The sequence below is a fragment of the Aedes albopictus genome, chromosome 1, assembly GCF_035046485.1.
Source record: "Aedes albopictus strain Foshan chromosome 1, AalbF5, whole genome shotgun sequence".
NCBI classification, from domain to species: Eukaryota; Metazoa; Arthropoda; class Insecta; order Diptera; family Culicidae; genus Aedes; species Aedes albopictus.
This window is the reverse complement of record NC_085136.1, coordinates 127,846,434-127,865,390: the sequence shown is the minus strand read 5'-3', so window position 1 is coordinate 127,865,390 and position 18,957 is coordinate 127,846,434. Positions and strand designations below refer to the sequence as shown.

At 40.1% G+C, this 18,957-nt stretch overlaps 1 protein-coding gene across 1 annotated transcript; it reads right to left on the bottom strand.

The window, feature by feature from the left end:
• Positions 1-5,350: 5,350 nt before the first annotated feature.
• LOC134289427 (jerky protein homolog-like) lies at positions 5,351-7,010 on the bottom strand. Its single transcript, XM_062855226.1, has 2 exons — positions 6,800-7,010; positions 5,351-6,738 (listed from the first exon to the last, which is right to left on the bottom strand). The coding sequence occupies exons 1-2, from the start codon at positions 7,008-7,010 to the stop codon at positions 5,351-5,353; spliced, it is 1,599 nt and encodes a 532-aa protein (XP_062711210.1).
• Positions 7,011-18,957: the final 11,947 nt, after the last annotated feature.

Genomic DNA, 18,957 nt, shown 5'->3' with positions numbered 1-18,957 from the left:
CCAGCTGTGAATGATTGAAATACGTAGGAAACAAGTTAAAGTTGTAGGCCAACTGATAATGTGTTAAGTTTTTGTCTGTTATACAGACCAAACACACTCATTTGCTTAGGGTGTCCATTATGTTCCTAATCCCCCTACAGGCTCAAATCCTCCTCTCCTCTCCTCTTCTTGGCGTAACGTCCTCACTGGGACAAAGCCTGCTTCTCAGCTTAGTGTTCTATGAGCACTTCCACAGTTATTAACTGAGAGCTTCCTCTGCCAATGACCATTTTGCATGCGTATATCGTGTGGCAGGCACGAAGATACTCTATGCCCAAGGAAGTCAAGGAAATTTCCTTTACGAAAAGATCCTGGACCGACCGGGAATCGAACCCGTCACCCTCAGCATGGTCATGCTGAATACCCGTGCGTTTACCGCCTCGGCTATATGGGCCCTATCTTCCTTATCTTCCTTACGAATTCCGATTTTGAACTCTAAGTAATATGGAATAAATCCGAATCGTTGGTGCTCAAAATACCGTAAAAACATTATGCCAGAGCTGATAGGAATTTTTACACTAAGAATTATTACCAAGGCGAATAGAAATAGGCTTCGAAAGAAGTTTAGCTTGAAAAGATCTCAACATCAAAGTAAAATAGGAAGATTTTATCCAGTCCCCGCCTCCCCCATTAGAGTCTACGTAGTTTATGGACAGGCCCTTGTTCTGAAAATGTACGGCAATGTTCGCATGACCGCATAACTCGTAGGCGGTATATGATATGCAGTTGGAAGTTGGAAGGAAGAGAAACGGATTTGTTCAACCCGTTTCTGGTTCTAGCGATGGCTATGAATATGTAAAGATGAGGGAGAAAGTACATAGAAAGATACAAAATAGGAGAAAAGGGACGGGCCAGGCATTGAAGCCAGGACCTTCTGCAGTCACTAGACCACCAAGTCCATCATCTGTAAAAAAAAAAGATAAGCAAAAAAAGATAACTAAATGCACCTACCTCCTGGATATTATACTGACAGTATACCGAAACCATTTCACCAGAAATCAATCCTCAGTACCGTAATACGGGGTATCATTGATCAGCTTGACCGACCTCACGAAATGCTCAAACATGCATTTTACATTAAATCAGTTTCTGCTATCGAAAGGTATATCGTAATCTGCTATTATCTAGCTATTAAATGACATGTAATTCATAAAAATTGATTTACATAAATATTGAAATAAATCTATTTTTCCAAAACTGTTTTTCATGACGCCATGAGATACATTGTCAAACATTCATGCTTGGCATGAATACTAGATACAATATGAGGTTCGAAATCACTGTATTACTTCAATATGATATCCTGGAGTTGAATTAAATAAATGAAACTTCTATGAAAGTGTTTTTTTTTTCAATAAAATATACGATTTTTTAAAAGAAGCAATTAATTTTCTTAAGCCATTGCCTACCTTTAGGCGTTATTCGCAGTTTAGAGGATTTTAATCTTTGAATAACTTAAAAAACTTGTAAGAATTTGGACAACATATTCGAAATCAGCGTCCCCGAATTTAGTAAGTAAGGGTATTTTCAACACAAACGAACATTGATCACTGACATGATCAATGTTACCCCAAATCAACAAAATCAAAAATTAGATTAAAAAGTCTATTTAAACAAGTTTTAAAGTTTTACAATACTTTTTCGAGTAGCTTAACATATACTTAGAGGCCCAGTACTTGTTTTATAAATATAAAACATGTAACGTTTGCTTTAACAAGAGAATTATTCAAGAAAGAACGAAAATTCTGATCAATGTTACCCCGGATTACGGTACCAGTTGGATAGTCATCCAAAGTATCTGGTGTCTGCCACATGATATACTATGCTTAAAAAGTAGTGAATTGGCCAAGAAAGCACGCATATAATAACTGTGGAAGTGCTCGTAGAACACAAAGCTAGGCAGCAGGCACGCAAAAACAGCTACGCTCAAAAATGTGTTCGGCCTGCACATTTTTAGTAAACATCCATGCCGCACATGACTGTGTTGGAAACACACATTTTTTTTAAAATTGCTCGTACGCTCACATGAGCATGTATTTTGCAATAATTTTGACATGGCAACCTCACTAGGTTCACCTTCAAATACCGAAAAATATTGATATTTTGCAAAAATGTGAGCGTACGAGCAATTTAAAAAAAATTGTGTTTCCAACACAGTCCCTGTGCGGCATGGGCGCTACTCAAAAATGAGCGTTTATATTTTAGAGAGGGCTCCGTGGCAATGGGGACGTAATGCCAAGAAGAAGAAGAAGCTAATGATGTTAAACAAATGAAACGGAAAAGCTACCAAAAGAACTTCCTGAACCGTAATAAAAGAGAAGAGCATTTTTTTAGGTTTATTCAGTACCTATTTTACATCTTTTAATCAAAATGGTACTATAGATTTATTGAAATTTAACCCGTAGGCTACGGGGCTTACAACAAAATTTCAAACCGCTGGCAAACACTCAAACATAAATATTTTTCAATGAAATTTTAAGGTTCACTTCCTCATTAGTTGTAGTTTCAATTATGCTGGGAGCCTCAAAAATTGGAGCCACGAGGACAGTTTTATTCCGGTGGACGTCTGGGTCAGAAGGGGTAAAAATTGCATAACCTTCCTTTTAGCGAGGCCCCATTAGTTGGAATTCAAATGACTTCATCTGAAAAGTGATTAGTTCTATGTATTATGGTATATTACCATCAAGTTTTACTTATGGTTAAATTCAATATGCATAAGACCTAGCTTAGGACAAAAAAACAAATTCAGCTTGTTTCGTATTTCAATCATTTAAGCAGGTAGAAGGTGTTTATTGTGAAGAAATAATGAATTGTAAACCGTGTGTTTTTCAGGGGTGACAGGAAAGGTACGGGGCGAAATGGAAACCCCTGCATATTTTATGCTAATTCTTTGATTACATCGGACAGTTAAGTAATTTGCCTACGGAGATAAATACCACAGGTTTAATAGTCAATCTTAGATGAGTTTACATAACATCAAAGTTAATTAAATAAGCTTTAGGCTAAAATAATCGGAATTCCAAACCCTCTAAAACGCCTAACAGTATGCAATGCGCGTACATCAAATCGTAATTGCCAGTGTTTGTTTTGCTGAATCGACAAGAGCATTAAAATTGCTATCTTGAGTAAATTCTGAACAAAAATAAAATACTTCGTCCATTGCTGAAATTGCGTATTAATGTAGATAAGGTAACAATTCACTTGTTTTTATGGTGGACACACTCAAACACTCGTAATAGTTATTTATGTAACGAGTTGCAAAAAGTTGATTTTTTCAGCACGATTCGTACATTTATCCAACGAGGCTTGCCGAGTTGAATAAATACGAAGAGTGCTTTAAAAATCGAGTTTTGCAACGAGTTCCATACAAAATTTTATGCAATGATTTTTTTTTTCATAATGCAACTCATTTGAGTTGCATAATGTTCATAATGCAACTCAAATGAATTGCATTATGAACATTTTACAACTATTTTTCATTATGCAACTCATTTCAGTTGCATAATGAGCCAGTTTGGAAAAAATGGCTATTATGATATCAAAATGAGTTATATAAAATGTAAATTATAATACTGAAATGCATAAAACCTTTTTTGCTGCTGCTTCGAAATTATAAGAATTTCACCATATGAGAAACATAGGGGTATTAGGGGCGTAATGGACACCCTAAGCAAATGAGTTTGTTAGTCCCATAATACAGACAAAAACATAACATATTATCAGTTGGCTTACAACTTTTACTTGTTTCCTACGTATTTCGATCATTTACAGCTGGTAGAATGTCATTATTGTGAAGAAATAATGAATTGAAAACCGTGTGTTTTTTTGGAGCTGGCAGGAAAGGTACGGGGCGAAATGGACACCCATCGGGGCATAATGGACACCCCTGCATATTTTATGCTGTATTTTTGAGAATATCGATCAGTTAAGTAATTTGCCAGCGGAGATCAATACCACAAATATTATACTCCATCTTAGACGAGTTTACATAACTTCAAAGTTAATTAAATAAATTTTAGACTAAAACAATCGGATTGATTTTTTTCAAACTCTTTAAAACGCCTAACAGTATGCAATGCGCGTACATCCATTCGTAATTGCCGGTGTTCATTTCGCCCCGAATCGACTACCTCTACAACATTAAAATTGCTATTTTAAGTAAATTCTGACCAAAAATAAAATACTTCATCCATTGCTAAATCTCCGTATACATGTAGATAAGGAAACAATTCACTGGTTTTCATGGTGGACACACTCCAATACTCGTAATAACTTATTTGCTGCTGCTTCGAAATTATAAGAATTTCACCATATGAAAAACATATTTCAATTTCAATGATATTTTGGTTATTTTGGAGCAAAATATATGGTACAGGTATACCTCGATAGTACGTACACCTCCGCTTCGTTTAGTGTACGTATTATCGAAACGTACGTACTATCGAAGCACAAATTTTTAACATAATTATTTTTTATTTTTAAGTAAATTGATTCCTAATATTCGATAAACAATAGGAAAAAACATTGGGGCTTTCCCAATAATTACGTAACGCTTCTAGAGTACGCTGTTCTCAAATGCCAAATTTAGGAATCATGATCATATTGGACCTCAAAAATTAATTTGAATGATTACGTGTTTTCGAAGAAGTTGTTTGGTGTGTTAGGACCATTCTTTTGAAAGTATAACTCATATGATTAATCTACCTAGAAGTGAGATAAATATTCGATTTTTATTCAGTAGAAATAGCGTGCTAATGACTTCAGCAAAGTTATATAAACTATCATTATAAAAAAAAACTTTGCCGAGCAAAGTTTTCTTCTATCGGTTTAATTTTGATAGATTTGGGCCATATTTTGTGAACAACCCCTTGAAATTCAGAAAACAGTGTGCAGGGGTAGAATAGAGTCCTTTGGAGATTTATAATCAATAATACATTTAAGGACAAACGTCTTGAAATCCCGTTTCAAAAGTGCATCAGAACTTCGGACGCACAAATCTCAAGAAGCAGGCTTCAAACAACAGTGCATTTTATTATTCTGTTCTTGCTCAGAAAGCTTTAAATAAGAAGATCAGGTGCGCTGGTTTTGTTTATGAAGAGATTTGTGCCTCTGAAATCGTGAGTAGGTCCCAAAGTCTGTCATTCTGGCGACCATTTTGGGCTTCTAACAAGTCTGTCCTTAATTGCCATCAGTATGTTCTTACACCTATAACAAATGAAAAACAGGAACTGCACATATTTGTAGTTTATTTCAAATTCATTGGTATTAACACATCAAAACTGTTTCGGATATTCAAGAAATTCGTATGTACTCAGTGAGACAATCTGGCACCTGCAGTCTTCTCAAAAATATCCAGTCGCATTTGGTGCAATCTGAACTGCGTATTGATCGACCACCCATTTTCTTCTGCATACTTGAAAACCAAGTTAAGCCCATTTATTGCTGCTTCGTCGGTAACAACCGGAGTATCGTCGTCGTCAGGAGCTCCTTCAAGGTTGACAGTATCGATGGAACAGTTGACGTCTTCCGCTGCAGATAATGTCGAGTCAGCTAGGTTGTACGAGTTGATATCCTTGTCAGGGTTCAGCACACTATCCACAATATCATCATCTTTCAAAACCTCGCAATCTTCATCTTCCTCATCAACGGCACGATTTTCAAGAAGTTTCTTGGATATATTCTGCAGTTTTTCTCGGAGTACAGAAAATGGCTCGTCATCCTCATCTTCAATCTGCACTGGATCATAAAGCATGTTCCAAGACTTTCTTATGGCATCCAAAGGAACGCTATCCCAGGCTTCTGCTACCCAGAACATGGCATCTTTTATGTTCTTAACATTTTCATGAAAATCACCTGGACGACCCATCATCTCTTGCATCAATGTTTTCCGATATCGCAATTTGATCATTTGTATGATGTTTTGGTCCATCGGTTGGACAATGGCGGTCGTATTGGGAGGAAGAAATTCGGTCCAGATTTTCCCATCACGAGTCTGCAAATCTCCGCCAGTGAAATGGGCAGAGCAATTATCCAAGACCAAAACAGCTTCAACAGGAAGATTTGAATCTTCCAAGAACTTGGTAACGCGGGGAACGAATTCATCAAAAAACCAGTTTTTGAACAAAAACTGCGTCATCCACGCATTCTTGGATGCTTTGTAGTACACAGGCAGCTGCCTAACGTGCTTAAGTGCTCTAGGTTTCTGCGACTTGCCAATGAGCATTAACGGAAGCTTGAGAGATCCATCCATGTTGGAACATGGCATGAACGTTACTCGTTCCTTTGCCACTTTCCTTCCAGGAGCAGATGTGGCACCTTTATCGACGTACGTTGATGTTGGAGTGTTCTTAAAAAACAATCCACTCTCATCGGCGTTAAAAATTTGGCATGGAGACAACTGTTTGTCTCGCACTTTTTTCGAAAAGTTCTGAACGTAACCTTCAATGGCCGCCACATTGCTTGAAAGTTTCTCCCCAGTGATCTTCAACACCCTGATCTCGTGTCGCTGAATGAACTTTTCAATATATCCACGGCTACCAAATTCCCCTTCTCCGACAATTTTGTTGAAAAATGTCTGGGCTTGTACTTGCAGCATTTCTTGACTTACCGGTACGTGTTGTTGACGTTTTTGAAGAAACCAAATGAACAAAGCTTCATCAACTTTCGGGTACCGTGGCATTTTGAAGCGCATCCGTTTCCCTAGTTCAGAGCAGAACGAAATGATATTAAAGGAAAAACAAAATTGGAATGATAGATTTACCGATTGCATGATGCGATTGTGAAGCCTGCTCTCGAATTTTCTGCTTCGATTGTCTGATTGATGTAACCGTTGATCGCGAAGAGATGTTATGCTTCACCATGACCTCTTTAGTAGACATACCGTTTTCCAAATCATCGATGATTTGTAGCTTTTTGGCAATCGGAATGTCCACTTTTTTACGCTTCTGACCAGTTTGCTGTTGTTTCTCCATTTTAAACACTTAAAACCAGCTTGAAAACGAAACAAACGCTGCGATAACAAATGTTGTGTTTACACCTTCAATGAAGCTCTACGCTTTCGCTTGAATCGGTTGAGTAGAAAGGAAAAATACTGATTGAAGGAAGTGATCACAGACGAAGAGAATGAACATTCAACGAAAAGAACAAAAGAAAATCATCCGCGTTGTCACTACACGGAACTACAAATCAACCCAAATTTAAGTTTTTTTGACGCAATCCCTGTCTTCCGTGGAATTACTCAAATTTGCGTCAAACAGCGATAGTGGTGAGTGAGTAGTTCTCGTTTGAGAGCGGCAAAAAAATAACGCAGTGGTTAGTTATTTTCACCCAACGGAAGCCTCAATTGACGCAAATTTGGGTTAACTCAAGAAAACCCAAATTTGACTTCTTCCACGGAAGAGCAGCGGATGCGTCGGTGCTTCTCTCTTTGTTTTCGACAACATTGCGGTGGGGCGAGGGAGAAAACAACCCAACTCCGAGTTAAAACTAAAAGCAGTTTAGCCAAATTTGAGTTTTTAAAACTTATTCTTTGGGGTATAATATTTTTCCATGTAGGAGCTCGAATGCGGCGATGAATTTTGACCACAGAGAACAGACATCCAGGCTAGAACAAATTTTATTCAGAAAGTTGTGTAAGGATTTGAATCTTCACTTGAGTAAGGTTGCAAACCAATGCACGATGAAAACACTAACGCCACCAAACACCATATTGCCACAGTCAGTGGTGAATCGAAACATTTCAAGAAGTGAATTAAATTAGTATGGGAAATTAACTGATTGCAGCGCCACGATGTTGCCACTTGTGTTGTCGATTTCAAATGGCCGTTAAATTCCTTACACAGTTTCGGAACTGGACTTGGATGTCTGTTCTCTGTGTTTTGACTTCTCTTGCTTGAACAAATGTGCCTCTTCAGTGAGGTACACTCTTAACAACTCCTAGTAATGAGTGACAGCAATGCGTTATTATTATTATATTTTCAACGTTATATCGAGCGTTATAACATTTCAAATGCAATAAATTTCAACACTTAATGAATTTACTTATGTTTTTAGCAATTGTATTGAAAGATATTAAAAAAAATGAATGGGTAGTAGGGCGACGAAGGGTATTAACGGCAGGTTTTTTTCTCTTCGTTATGGGGGGTTTTATGGACCGAATTGCCTGAAATTTGGGCATATCACTCAGCTTGGTTGGTAAGGATTTAAGGTCGACTCTGGGTTCAAACGGTTTCAAACATCCCCTATTAGATAAGCGTGTACAGCCTGGATTCGCTGGTTGGGTCATGACTGCGCTTCGATTAGCGAATCGTGTTCGTTCGTTGGGGCAACTGACACCTGATCAAAATGCTCTAGACACACGTGAGCGAAGAAAAATACGTCACAATATGCTCACATACGTGCACGAACGTTCTGTATATAGAAGGTGCGATGCGACGGTGATCAGACGTCAAACTCGATTTGACATCGATTTTGACATTGACAGTGCTTCTTTCGTTGGGTTTTGCCCCAACCAGCGAACATCCAACCATCGAGACAGCCCATCTAGCGAGCCCCAACAAATGAATCGGCACTGTATTCGATGAGTTAACTCAACGCAACCAGCAGATTCATTCATACATGCAAACAAAAAGTATACTCAGAAGTGTGTAAGATTCACTCATTTTGACGTCAGAGTGGACTGTGTGAAATTTTCTCAAATACAGAGAAAAATTCTCAATTATTTTTACACTGAATGGTTCATGATAAGGTGCATGTATTTGTTCAAAGCTTGCTTAAAATGAATCACTCACATCAATGGTAAATCCAGATATGTTATTGTGCAAATCCAATACAGCTGTGATGATGTTACACTCAGACGCAAAAATAAGTACATTACATATGTAACTGTGTATTCCAAATGCCGTATGCATAAAATCAAAAGACCTCAAAAGTGAATTTATTCATCTAACATCGATTGCAAGTCTTGATGATGTTCTTGAATGATATCAAAGAAAAAATCAATCGGTCCGCAATCGTATATTTTTTGATGGGATAAATATGGGAACGATGGGAGCTGATCGTTCATTAATTCATCGTTCGGGTTCATTCAAATATTACGTGAAACAAAATCTGACAATTTTAGACCCCCTCCCTTTCTCACGTAACCACTTTTGTATGGGCAATTTTAAAATTTTACTTAAAGCATAATACAGCGCTAGAATCCTCACTTCCTCCTGGCGTTACGTAATATTTCAACGAACCGTTATCTGTTTGAATATAAGGCAGCATCCATTTATTACGTAACGCTAAAATCGTCATTTTTTAAGCTCCACCCCCCTCCCTAAACGCTTTTTTTTTGTATGGAAATCCTAAAATTTTTGTATAGACCGTAATACTCGGCCTTACTTCCCTAAAGCGTTACGTAATTTGTGGCCGACGCCTGAAACAATTCTCGCAGTTTACTGCACATCTACGTACTAAAATAATGTTTTTCGTAGACAAAAAAAAAAAAATAAAAAATGATGTACGTACTATCGAGGGTACGTACTATTGAGGGTGCGTACTATCGAGGGTACGTACTATCGAGGTATGACTGTACTTTTGAAAAATAGAACCATGACTTGTTCCTTTACACATATGCATTAAAAGTTTTACATAAAAGTCAACGGTTTCAGCAAAAACAGGGGTGTCCATTTCGCCCCGGGTGTCCATTATGCCCCTAATCCCCTTATGTGATGAGCCACAGTTTCAGTACCAGGGATCAGATAATTTAGATAAGAGAGAACAGAAAATGCTGCATCTCGAAACAACTGAAATGCGATTCCCGGCAAGATACACCATTTGCAGAATTAACTCCTTTCTTTAAACTATCGCCCAGCGCCAGCACACACAACACGGTCGAAATTCGAAAGAGGATGATTGCCTGCTTTCACCGGATCAAGTACCCTTGGATGTGTGGGTGTGTGTTGACACCACTGGACATAGCGGTTGTCACGCATGTTGACAAGCAACCAAATCGTAACGTGCCGAGGGATTGATGAGCGAACCGTTCTGCGATTGTACTACGGTGGCCAATCGCCATCTCACAGGCATCAATATTAATAGGACCGTTTAAATAAGTGTAATTCGCCTTGAGTATTCCAATTATTCTCTCAACTCGGAATCTCAATTCGATTCACTTGGTTGTCTTTTTCAATGTTCAGAGGAATTAGTTGTGCTTTTTTTAGGAGAAAGGTTGAAATGTTCAGTGTTGCTCGCCTTGCTGTGATGAGTTCCTGTATTATGAATCTGTCCGAGCATCGGCTACCGTAAGTATTTGAAATAAATGCCACGTTACCATCACAGCCCATACAATCATGAATTTTGTGGTCTGGTCCATTTTATATGCACTGCGATGTGCGATGGCGGCTCTGGTCTCTATCGGTGTCTCACATCGCATATTCACTTCGAAGCAGTCAATAACGAACACTCGTCTGTTCCCGTAATATTGCTTTAAAATACGAGGATTATGCCGGATGCTGATGTGTTTCGGAGATAGTTCAAGAGCATATTTAAGATTTTCGTATAGAACAAATATTGTCCGATGGAAATACTACACGAAATCTACCGCTTCGATTTCATCACTATCGATAGAAATTTGGTGTGACGGGCGCGGTGATTCCTCCCTGAAGCCCTTTGCCATCATGTAGGTACTATGTCTTCGACACATTAATGACTATTCCGATTCGCCTGGCTTTATTCTTTAGTCGGATGTACGTTCACGCCATAGTCACAAATTTTCGAGCTATAATATCTCAGAGTTTAAAATTTTCATTTTCAGTGAGTGAAATTCAACGCGTATTTTGAAGATTCTCAACTGGTAACTTGGTAACTTGGTAAATGAATTTTTTCACCTATTCATTCATTTTTCTGTCACTGACAATTTTCACTGAGAAATAAAACTGGACCGTAACTCCCGATTATACTTACAATTACCTCAAAACTTGTGTATAGTAGTTAATTAGACTATTATATATGTTTTCTATTTGTCCATAAAGTCGGATTGTGCGTTAGTTAATAGAAATTGGACATTTTACGACGTGCGAAAAAATATTCGTGACAGAGAATTCTAGAGTGAGTTTAAAAAAGGGCGAAAGTAACATGAGGGAGTTCTCTTCTTCAAATTAAAGTGACAAGATGCAAGTATGGTTGAACTTTTTGGTCATAAATCGCTAGGTTGCGATGTAATCTAGCGTCTAAGTGTAAAAAAGTTCGATTGAATTTGCATCTTGTCACTTTAATTTGCAGAAGAGAGAGTCGATGAAGAGAACTCTCTCATGTTACTTTCGCCCTTATTTAAACTCAATCTAGAATTGAATGAAAAAAGAGAGGCATTCAGCTGACAATGAACATGGCCAAACACGAATGAAAAAATGAGAATGTTAATCTTCACTTTCAATCTTCGATTTTTTTACTCTCTGTATCAATATCATCAGAGAAACCAAGCAGCAGAACGGACTTCGTGGAAATCGTTCCACTCGTGTTTATCCCCTTCTTCTTCTTCTTTATGGATCTACGTCCCCACTGGGACTTGGCCTGCCTCGCTTCAACTTAGTGTTCTTTGAGCACTTCCACAGTTGTTAATTGAAGGGCATTCTTTGCCTGCCAATGCATGAATTGGTATATTGTGAGGCAAGTACAATGATACCCTATGCCCAGGGAGCCGAGAATTTTTTCCCAACTGGAACGGGAATCTAACCCGCCGTCTCCGGATTGGCGATCCGTAGCCTTAACCACTAGGCTAACTGGAGACCCCGCTCTCCTTATTACACCTTCAAAGGCGATGTTAAACAGCAAGCACGAAAGACCATCACCTTGCCGTAAACCTCTGCGAGATTCGAAGTGTCTCTGATTCCCGAACTACGCACATCACTCTACGCAGTCAGCTCGATCAATCGTATCAGTTTATCCGGGAATCCGTACTCGAGCATATTCTGCCATAGCTGGTCTCGATCGATTGTATCATACGCCGATTTTAAATCCATGAACAAAAGATGTGTGGGCACGTTGTATTCGCGGTATTTCTGCAACACCTGGCAGATGGCGAACATCTGGTCCGTTGTAGCGCGTTCACCCATGAACCCAGCCTGATATTGCCCCACGAACTCTCTTGCAATAGGTGATAGATGGCGACATAAAATTTGAGAGAGTACCTTGTAGGCAGCGCTCAGTAGTGTGATCGCGTGATAGTTCCCGCAATCCAACTTATCGCCCTTTTTGTAGATGGGACACACGATATCTTCCATCCACTCCTCCGGTAATGCTTTCTCCTCCTAGATCTTGGTAATGACCCAGTGTAGTGCTCTCACCAGTGCTTCTCCACCGTGTTTTAGAAACTCGCTTGGTAGTTGATCTGCTTCAGCGACTTAGTTGTTTTTCTACCGGCCAACCTTCTCTTCAATCTCTTGGAGGTTGGGGGCTGGAAATCTCTCGTCCTGTGCACATACTCCTAGATCTGTTACAACGGCACCTTCGATTCTTGCAACGCACAATACGTCGCCATTTAGGTGCTCATCATAATGCTGCCGCCACCTCTCGCTCGTGAGAATATTCCCGTGATTATCTCGGCACATGTCGGCTTGTGGCACAAAGCCTCTGCGCGAGCGGTTCAGCTTCTCGTAGAATTTTCATGTGTCCTTAGCGCGGTACAGCTCTTCCATCGCTTCGCGATCTCGTTCTTCCTGCTGGCGCTTCTTCATCCGGAAGACTGAGTTCTGCCTGTTCCGCACCTGTTTGTAACGTGCCTCATTCGCTCTCGTACGGTGTTGCAGCATTCTCGCCCATGCTGCATTCTTCTCGTTTTTCAACTGTTCACATTCGCCGTGGTACCAGTGGTTTCTGTGATTCGGAGTCGCGAAGCCTAGTGCTGTAGCCCAGGTACTACCTATGGCGGATCGGATGTCCCTCCAGCCATCTTCAAGTGTAGCTGCGCCAAGCTGCTCTTCCGTTGGTAGGGCCACTGCTAACTGCTGCGTGTAGTCTTGAGCCACTTCTACGTTACGAAGTTGCTCGATGTTGAGCCGCGGCGTTCGACTTCGACGCGTGGTGATAACTGTCGAAAGTTTTGAGCGCATGCATACAGCGACTAAGTAGTGATCCGAATCTATATTCGCACTGCGGTATGTGCGGACGTTGGTTATATCTGAGAAGAATTTACCGTCGATTAGAACGTGGTCGATTTGGTTTTCCGTTTGATGGTCGGGTGATCTCCAGGTGGCTTTGTGGATATCTTTGCGGGGGAAGAAGGTGCTTCGGACTACCATACCCGGGAGGCTGCAAAGTTTACGCATCGCTGGCCGTTATCATTCGATACGGCGTGCAGGCTGTTTCGCCCGATTACCGGTCTGTACATTTCCTCCCTTCCTACCTGCGCGTTCATGTCGCCGACAACGATTTTCACGTCACGCGGCGAGCAAGCATCGTATGTTTGCTCTAACTGCGCGTAGAACGCTTCTTTCTCGTCATCGGGTCTCCCTTCGTGTGGGCAGTGGACGTTGATGATGCTGTAGTTGAAGAAACGGCCCTTAACTCTCAACATGCACATCCTTGCGTTGATCGGCTGCCACCCGATCACACGTTGTCGCATCTTGCCCAACACTATAAACCCTGTTCCCAGTGGTCCCAGGTGGTGCCACAGCTTTGGTAGAAGGTAGCCGCTCGATGCCCGCTTTTCCACACTTTCTGTCCAGTCCAACAAAGTTCCTGCAACGCCACGATGTCGAAGTTGCGGGGATGTAGTTCGTCGTAGATTATCCTGTCACATCCTGCGAAACCTAGTGACTTGCAATTCCATGTTCCAAGTTTCCAATCGTAGTCCTTATTTCGTCGCGTGGGTCTTTGCCGATTGTATCGAGTCGTATTTTCTCCTATGTTATTCGCAATGGGGATTTTTACGGGTGGCTTATTGGGCCTACGCCAACACTCCTGTCTCGCCGGAGGGCCATCGTGCCAGTTCTGTTTAACGTCCCAACCAACACTGGGACGACCACGCTGATGGGGCTACCACCTTGGATCTAGCTGGGCGTGGTGCAGCGTTTCTTACTCAGCCGCTGGATGCCAGAACAGACGCTGTTTGAGCCGCACCTCCTTGGTGAACAGACACTCGGATCGTACCTCCTCAATCTAGCTGAAGTCAGAAGGACAACAGTGCCCAGGCTGCACTACCAGCTAAGCACACAACTCTTAGCTGGCGGTCTTTGTCATCGCTTGACCCGTGGAAGCATGAGGTAGGAAATTGTGAGGACCAGAGCTATATTGGACGCTCTCCTTATCGACTCACCGTTTTGCAGCCGAACCATGGAAACCAGGAGTATTAACCACTCACCTTACATACTACACCAGAAGCTCTGTGAGAGAATTGCGGCTCACCGCACCATAAAGCTACTGAAGTTACGCGTTACTTCATTGTATCTTCTTAGTCACAAGTTAGAAAGCTGTCAAAATGAAAAGACGCGCAAGTTTTCCGTAACACATTTGGAACCTAATCTGAACAAACAAACCACAGTAAGATGTTTCATGTGTGTTACATAGCACATTTAATGCAAGCTGACTGTATTGTCACTTGTGAGGAATATGTTAGCTCCGCCTCCATAAATCGATGTCAAATACGATGTTTTTTGTAATTCCTATGAAACAAAGCTGCAATTTAACGATATTCGGAGTTTAGATGCAACTCAACTGACAAGATTGAAGTTGCGTGTGCTTTTATTGCAACTCTTTTAGACTAAAGCATAGAAAGCCACATTTTGGATGATGTTGCAGGTGCTGCTTGGGTAGCAATTCTTCGACGTCTTTCTCTCTGAAGCCATCGAATCCTTCTCTTCCCACAGCATGCGCCATAAGAATTAATTGTAAGTTCATCTCCTTATCTGCTGTTGCGCCGCTACATGTGGAACACTCCGGCCATAAGGTTCTCCTGCATATGTGTTCAATGTACTTTTCCGCAAATCCTTAAGAGCCTTCTCGTAGTGGTTGACACTATGGCGATTCTTGAGTACCTCTCCATTCTTTCATTCTTCAGAAATTGAAACCGAATCTTCTGCCGTCGCTGTCAGAATGCGATGAAACGAATGCTTCTCATAAAATTTCTTGAATGTTGCAAGTATGCCCTGTTCCGTAAGGTAGTGTTTGGTGTTAACAACACCACTTCAACAATCGGATGAGAATTTTCCGAGTGGTTCGGACCGTTATCGAGAAGCAATAGGACTTTGAACTCAAGCCCCTTTTGTTCATGGTAGGAGCAAAAAAGCTCAGGAACCACTTAGAAGTATTTTAGACGGCATCGTATGTTACATTGATAGCTACCTCGGTCTCTTTCTACTCATAAGTATAAGGGAGTAGAGATCAAAGTGGATAATGAAATGATAGATATGATAGAATTCGCTAGGTAGCGAACAAGTGTGAAAATTTTATAGAAGGTGAAATTAGGCAAGTAGGCCATGTATTGAACGAATACATCGAATGCGTGAAACTTCTGCCGTGCGACCTGTGCTTTTAAACAGATCGGCTTGGTTGGTAGTTCATACCACCTTACCAAGACTGGCAAAAGTTTCAGGCACCCGACTGCCTATGTATTGTTCTGTTTTCATCACAAATTCTATCCATCGGTAGCTTTTTTCATTTCATTATCCACTTTGATCTCTACTCCCTTATACTTATGAGTAGAAAGAGACCGATATAGCCACAAAATCATCAAGGCCCATATAGCCGAGGCGGTAAACGCACGGGTATTCAGCATGACCATGCTGAGGGTGACGGGTTCGATTCCCGGTCGGTCCAGGATCTTTTCGTAAAGGAAATTTCCATGACTTCCTTGGGCATAGAGTATCTTTGTGCCTGCCACACGATATAAAGCCTGTATCCGTAATAATCGGGACACAGATGCACGGCTGTAGCTCTGTAATGAATCAGTAAAATTGGCCAAATAATTGACTGAGAACTCTTCGGTGTATGTTTATTATTTGTGCAAAATTTCATAAAAATCGATGCACTATTTTTAACTGTGGATGAAAAACAAAAAGACGTGGTTTTAAGTATTTTGTACAATCATGACCAATTTTCATTCGCATCATAGATGGTTCTTTTACGCTACAGTTAAAAATTCTGTGATGATAATTATGAAATTTCGTTAGTTAGCAGTTATGATACTTATAGAGACACTATCTTGCAAAATTTCATCAACTTTGATCAATTGGTTTGAAAACTACTAATGTTGATAGGGGTGAGTGTCAGGGGAAATTTTCCGTGTTTTTCATGTGCGATGTTTGCCTATGCATAACTTTTCAATTTCTCTGCCAATTTTCATGAAACTTTCACAGAAGGTAGCTGATTATGTGTTAATTATGCCTGCAAAATTTGATGATTTTTGGTATAGTACTTTCAATAGTACAATCGAAACAATAAAGGGTGCTGACTAATTGCTCTCTGAGGGGCAAAAATCACGTTCAGTCCCAATACATGTTTCGACTATAAAATTGTTGGTAATGCATCGATTTTTTTGAAATTTTGTCCATGCAACAAAGGTAGATTGAGAGGTTTGTGTTCAAAATTTCAGCCATTTCCTTTGTCAAATCCAAAAGTTACAGTGCTGACAAGCAAAACTAGGGGCTGTACAAAATTCAATGGCGCACATTCTACTCTTTCATTGCTACAACAAAAAGTGCTGCACCGATTCACTTGAAATTTTGTAGGTGAAATGAACACATCTTAAGATGTTATTAGGCCAAATTTGAGCAGTTTTCATGCATCTATTGCAGAGTTACAGTTGTATTTTTGTGTCCCGATTATTGCGGATACAGGCTTTACGCATGCAAAATGGTCATTGGCAGAGGAAGCTCTCAGTTAATAACTGTGGAAGTGCTCATAGAACACTAAGCTGAGAAGCAGGCTTTGTCCCAATGAGGACGTTACGCCAAGAAGAGAGAGAGAGAGAGAGAGAATTATAGAATACGGTCGATAAATCAGTACTTGATAGCTACCTTCTTGAAGGTCGAGCAGGTGCTGGTGTTTATTCTCGTGAGCTAAGGCTGTATCACTCTTACTCACTTGGTAGACACTGCACCGTGTTACAGGTCGCAATCTTTGCTCTTATGTGCGGAGTGCAATCGACACGTCAGCAGCACGTAATGGGTAAAGTAATATACTTCTGTTCAGATAGCCAGGCTGCTATTAAAGCACTTGCTTCGGTCTACTCTCGGTTGAAGTTAGTTATCACTTGTCCAACTCAAATCGAGGAGCTGAATTAGGCAAACGCTGTTCACCTTGTATGTGTACCTTGATGTTCTTCCATCGCTGGATATGAATTCTCACTAAATGATCAGTAATCTAGTATCAATTTTTGTCTTGAAAAATAAGAAGGTTCAAACTCGTTGGATAACTCTTTCAACGTGCACCCGAGCAGCACCACTTCAGTCTTGATAAATTTGCTGGGTCTACTGAGGAACAGTATAGTCGAACTATTTTACCGTTTTGTCGTTTACATTCTTAAGAATTCATCAATCATAAATCTAACGTCATCACGGCCTAGGGCTAGAATATCCAGCACTCCTTCCTCAGCGATAGAGTAATGCGGGGCAAAAGTTCGCACCTAGCAGACTTTACAAAATAACTATTGAACGAAAAGAAAATAATATCGTTTTTCTTCGTTAAACGGGTCCCTATCATGTTGCCTTCAAAACGTAGTACCAGATTTTTTCGCGTTCCTTTTGTAGTTTTAGTAATACAATTTTTAAAACAAGTACTCCAATGCGAACTTTTGCCCCATAGTGGGGGCAAAAGTTCGCACTATGCGGGGCAAAAGTTCGCACCTTGTACAGGGTAGTTTATTGGTGTGATGTTCATTTATTTCATGTTCATCTTTTCACTCTAGCCATGAAATCTGTTTCTTTCTGTTCTTAGAATTACGACCCAACTGGAATACGACCTGGTGTTCAGCTTTTGTATAGAGTGTGCTTTATGAAGACTTCCACAACTATTAACTAAGAACTGTCCTTTACAGCGTTGTCAAAATACGTTGTGGGGTAATCATAGAGATACGTGTTGCACAAAAAGCATGAAAAAAATCAAATATGCAGCAAAACTGTTGAACGGGACTGTTATCGAATCTTATCCCCGTCAGTATGGTGATGCTTTATAACTTAGAATTTACAAACTAAGCTATGAAAGACCCCGCTAAAGTAGATGAACAAAAGACCTTCAGAAACATACGAAAAGGCACGACAAGGGTGATGAAGAAAATGTTTTAAAATGGTTTTTTTTAGTCATTTTTCATTTATTGATTTAAATGCGTGAACATAATGTTTGCTTTACAGTCAATCTTCTTACAAAACTATGTTCAAACCCTCTGTCGCAACGATTTCAGGGGTCATACTACTCATATTATGCATATATAGTAGTTTCTATACAAAATTATCATTGCTTCAAAGATTCTGTAATTATATTGATGTACTAGACCCAGAAATCTAGTGCGAACTTTTGCCCCACAGCTACTGCGAACTTTTGCCCCACTGCCGAGGTTTTAACAAAGTCCCTTTCTGCAAGAAGCACTAGTAGTTTATTGTTTATTCGAGTGCACCTCGCGAACTACTATGGAATAACGATTCTCCGACATAAAGAGGTTATGAGATTCTTCTTCTTCCTGTTACTACAAATTCTTATTCCAAAAGATCCAAAAATTCTATCAAAACCCCTAGAAACACATTTTTTTGCATAACTCTGCCAAACCATAACGAAATCGTTCCAAATTTTATTGACGATTAGCTGACCTGATTATGTGTCGAACCCATACAGATTTGTTTGGGTTCTTAAGTCGTGCTCAGAAAAAGACCCACTGCGAACTTTTACCCCGTGCGAACTTTTGCCCCGCATTACTCTAATCTGTTCATCTGATGATTTTCCTCCATA

Coding starts and splice junctions, on each gene's coding strand:
- LOC134289427 (XM_062855226.1), bottom strand. CDS start 7,010: ATGGAGAAACAACAGCAAACTGGTCAGAAGCGTAAAAAAGTGGACATT. Junction 6,739..6,799: donor ACAATCGCATCATGCAATCG/GTAAATCTATCA, acceptor GCTCTGAACTAG/GGAAACGGATGCGCTTCAAA.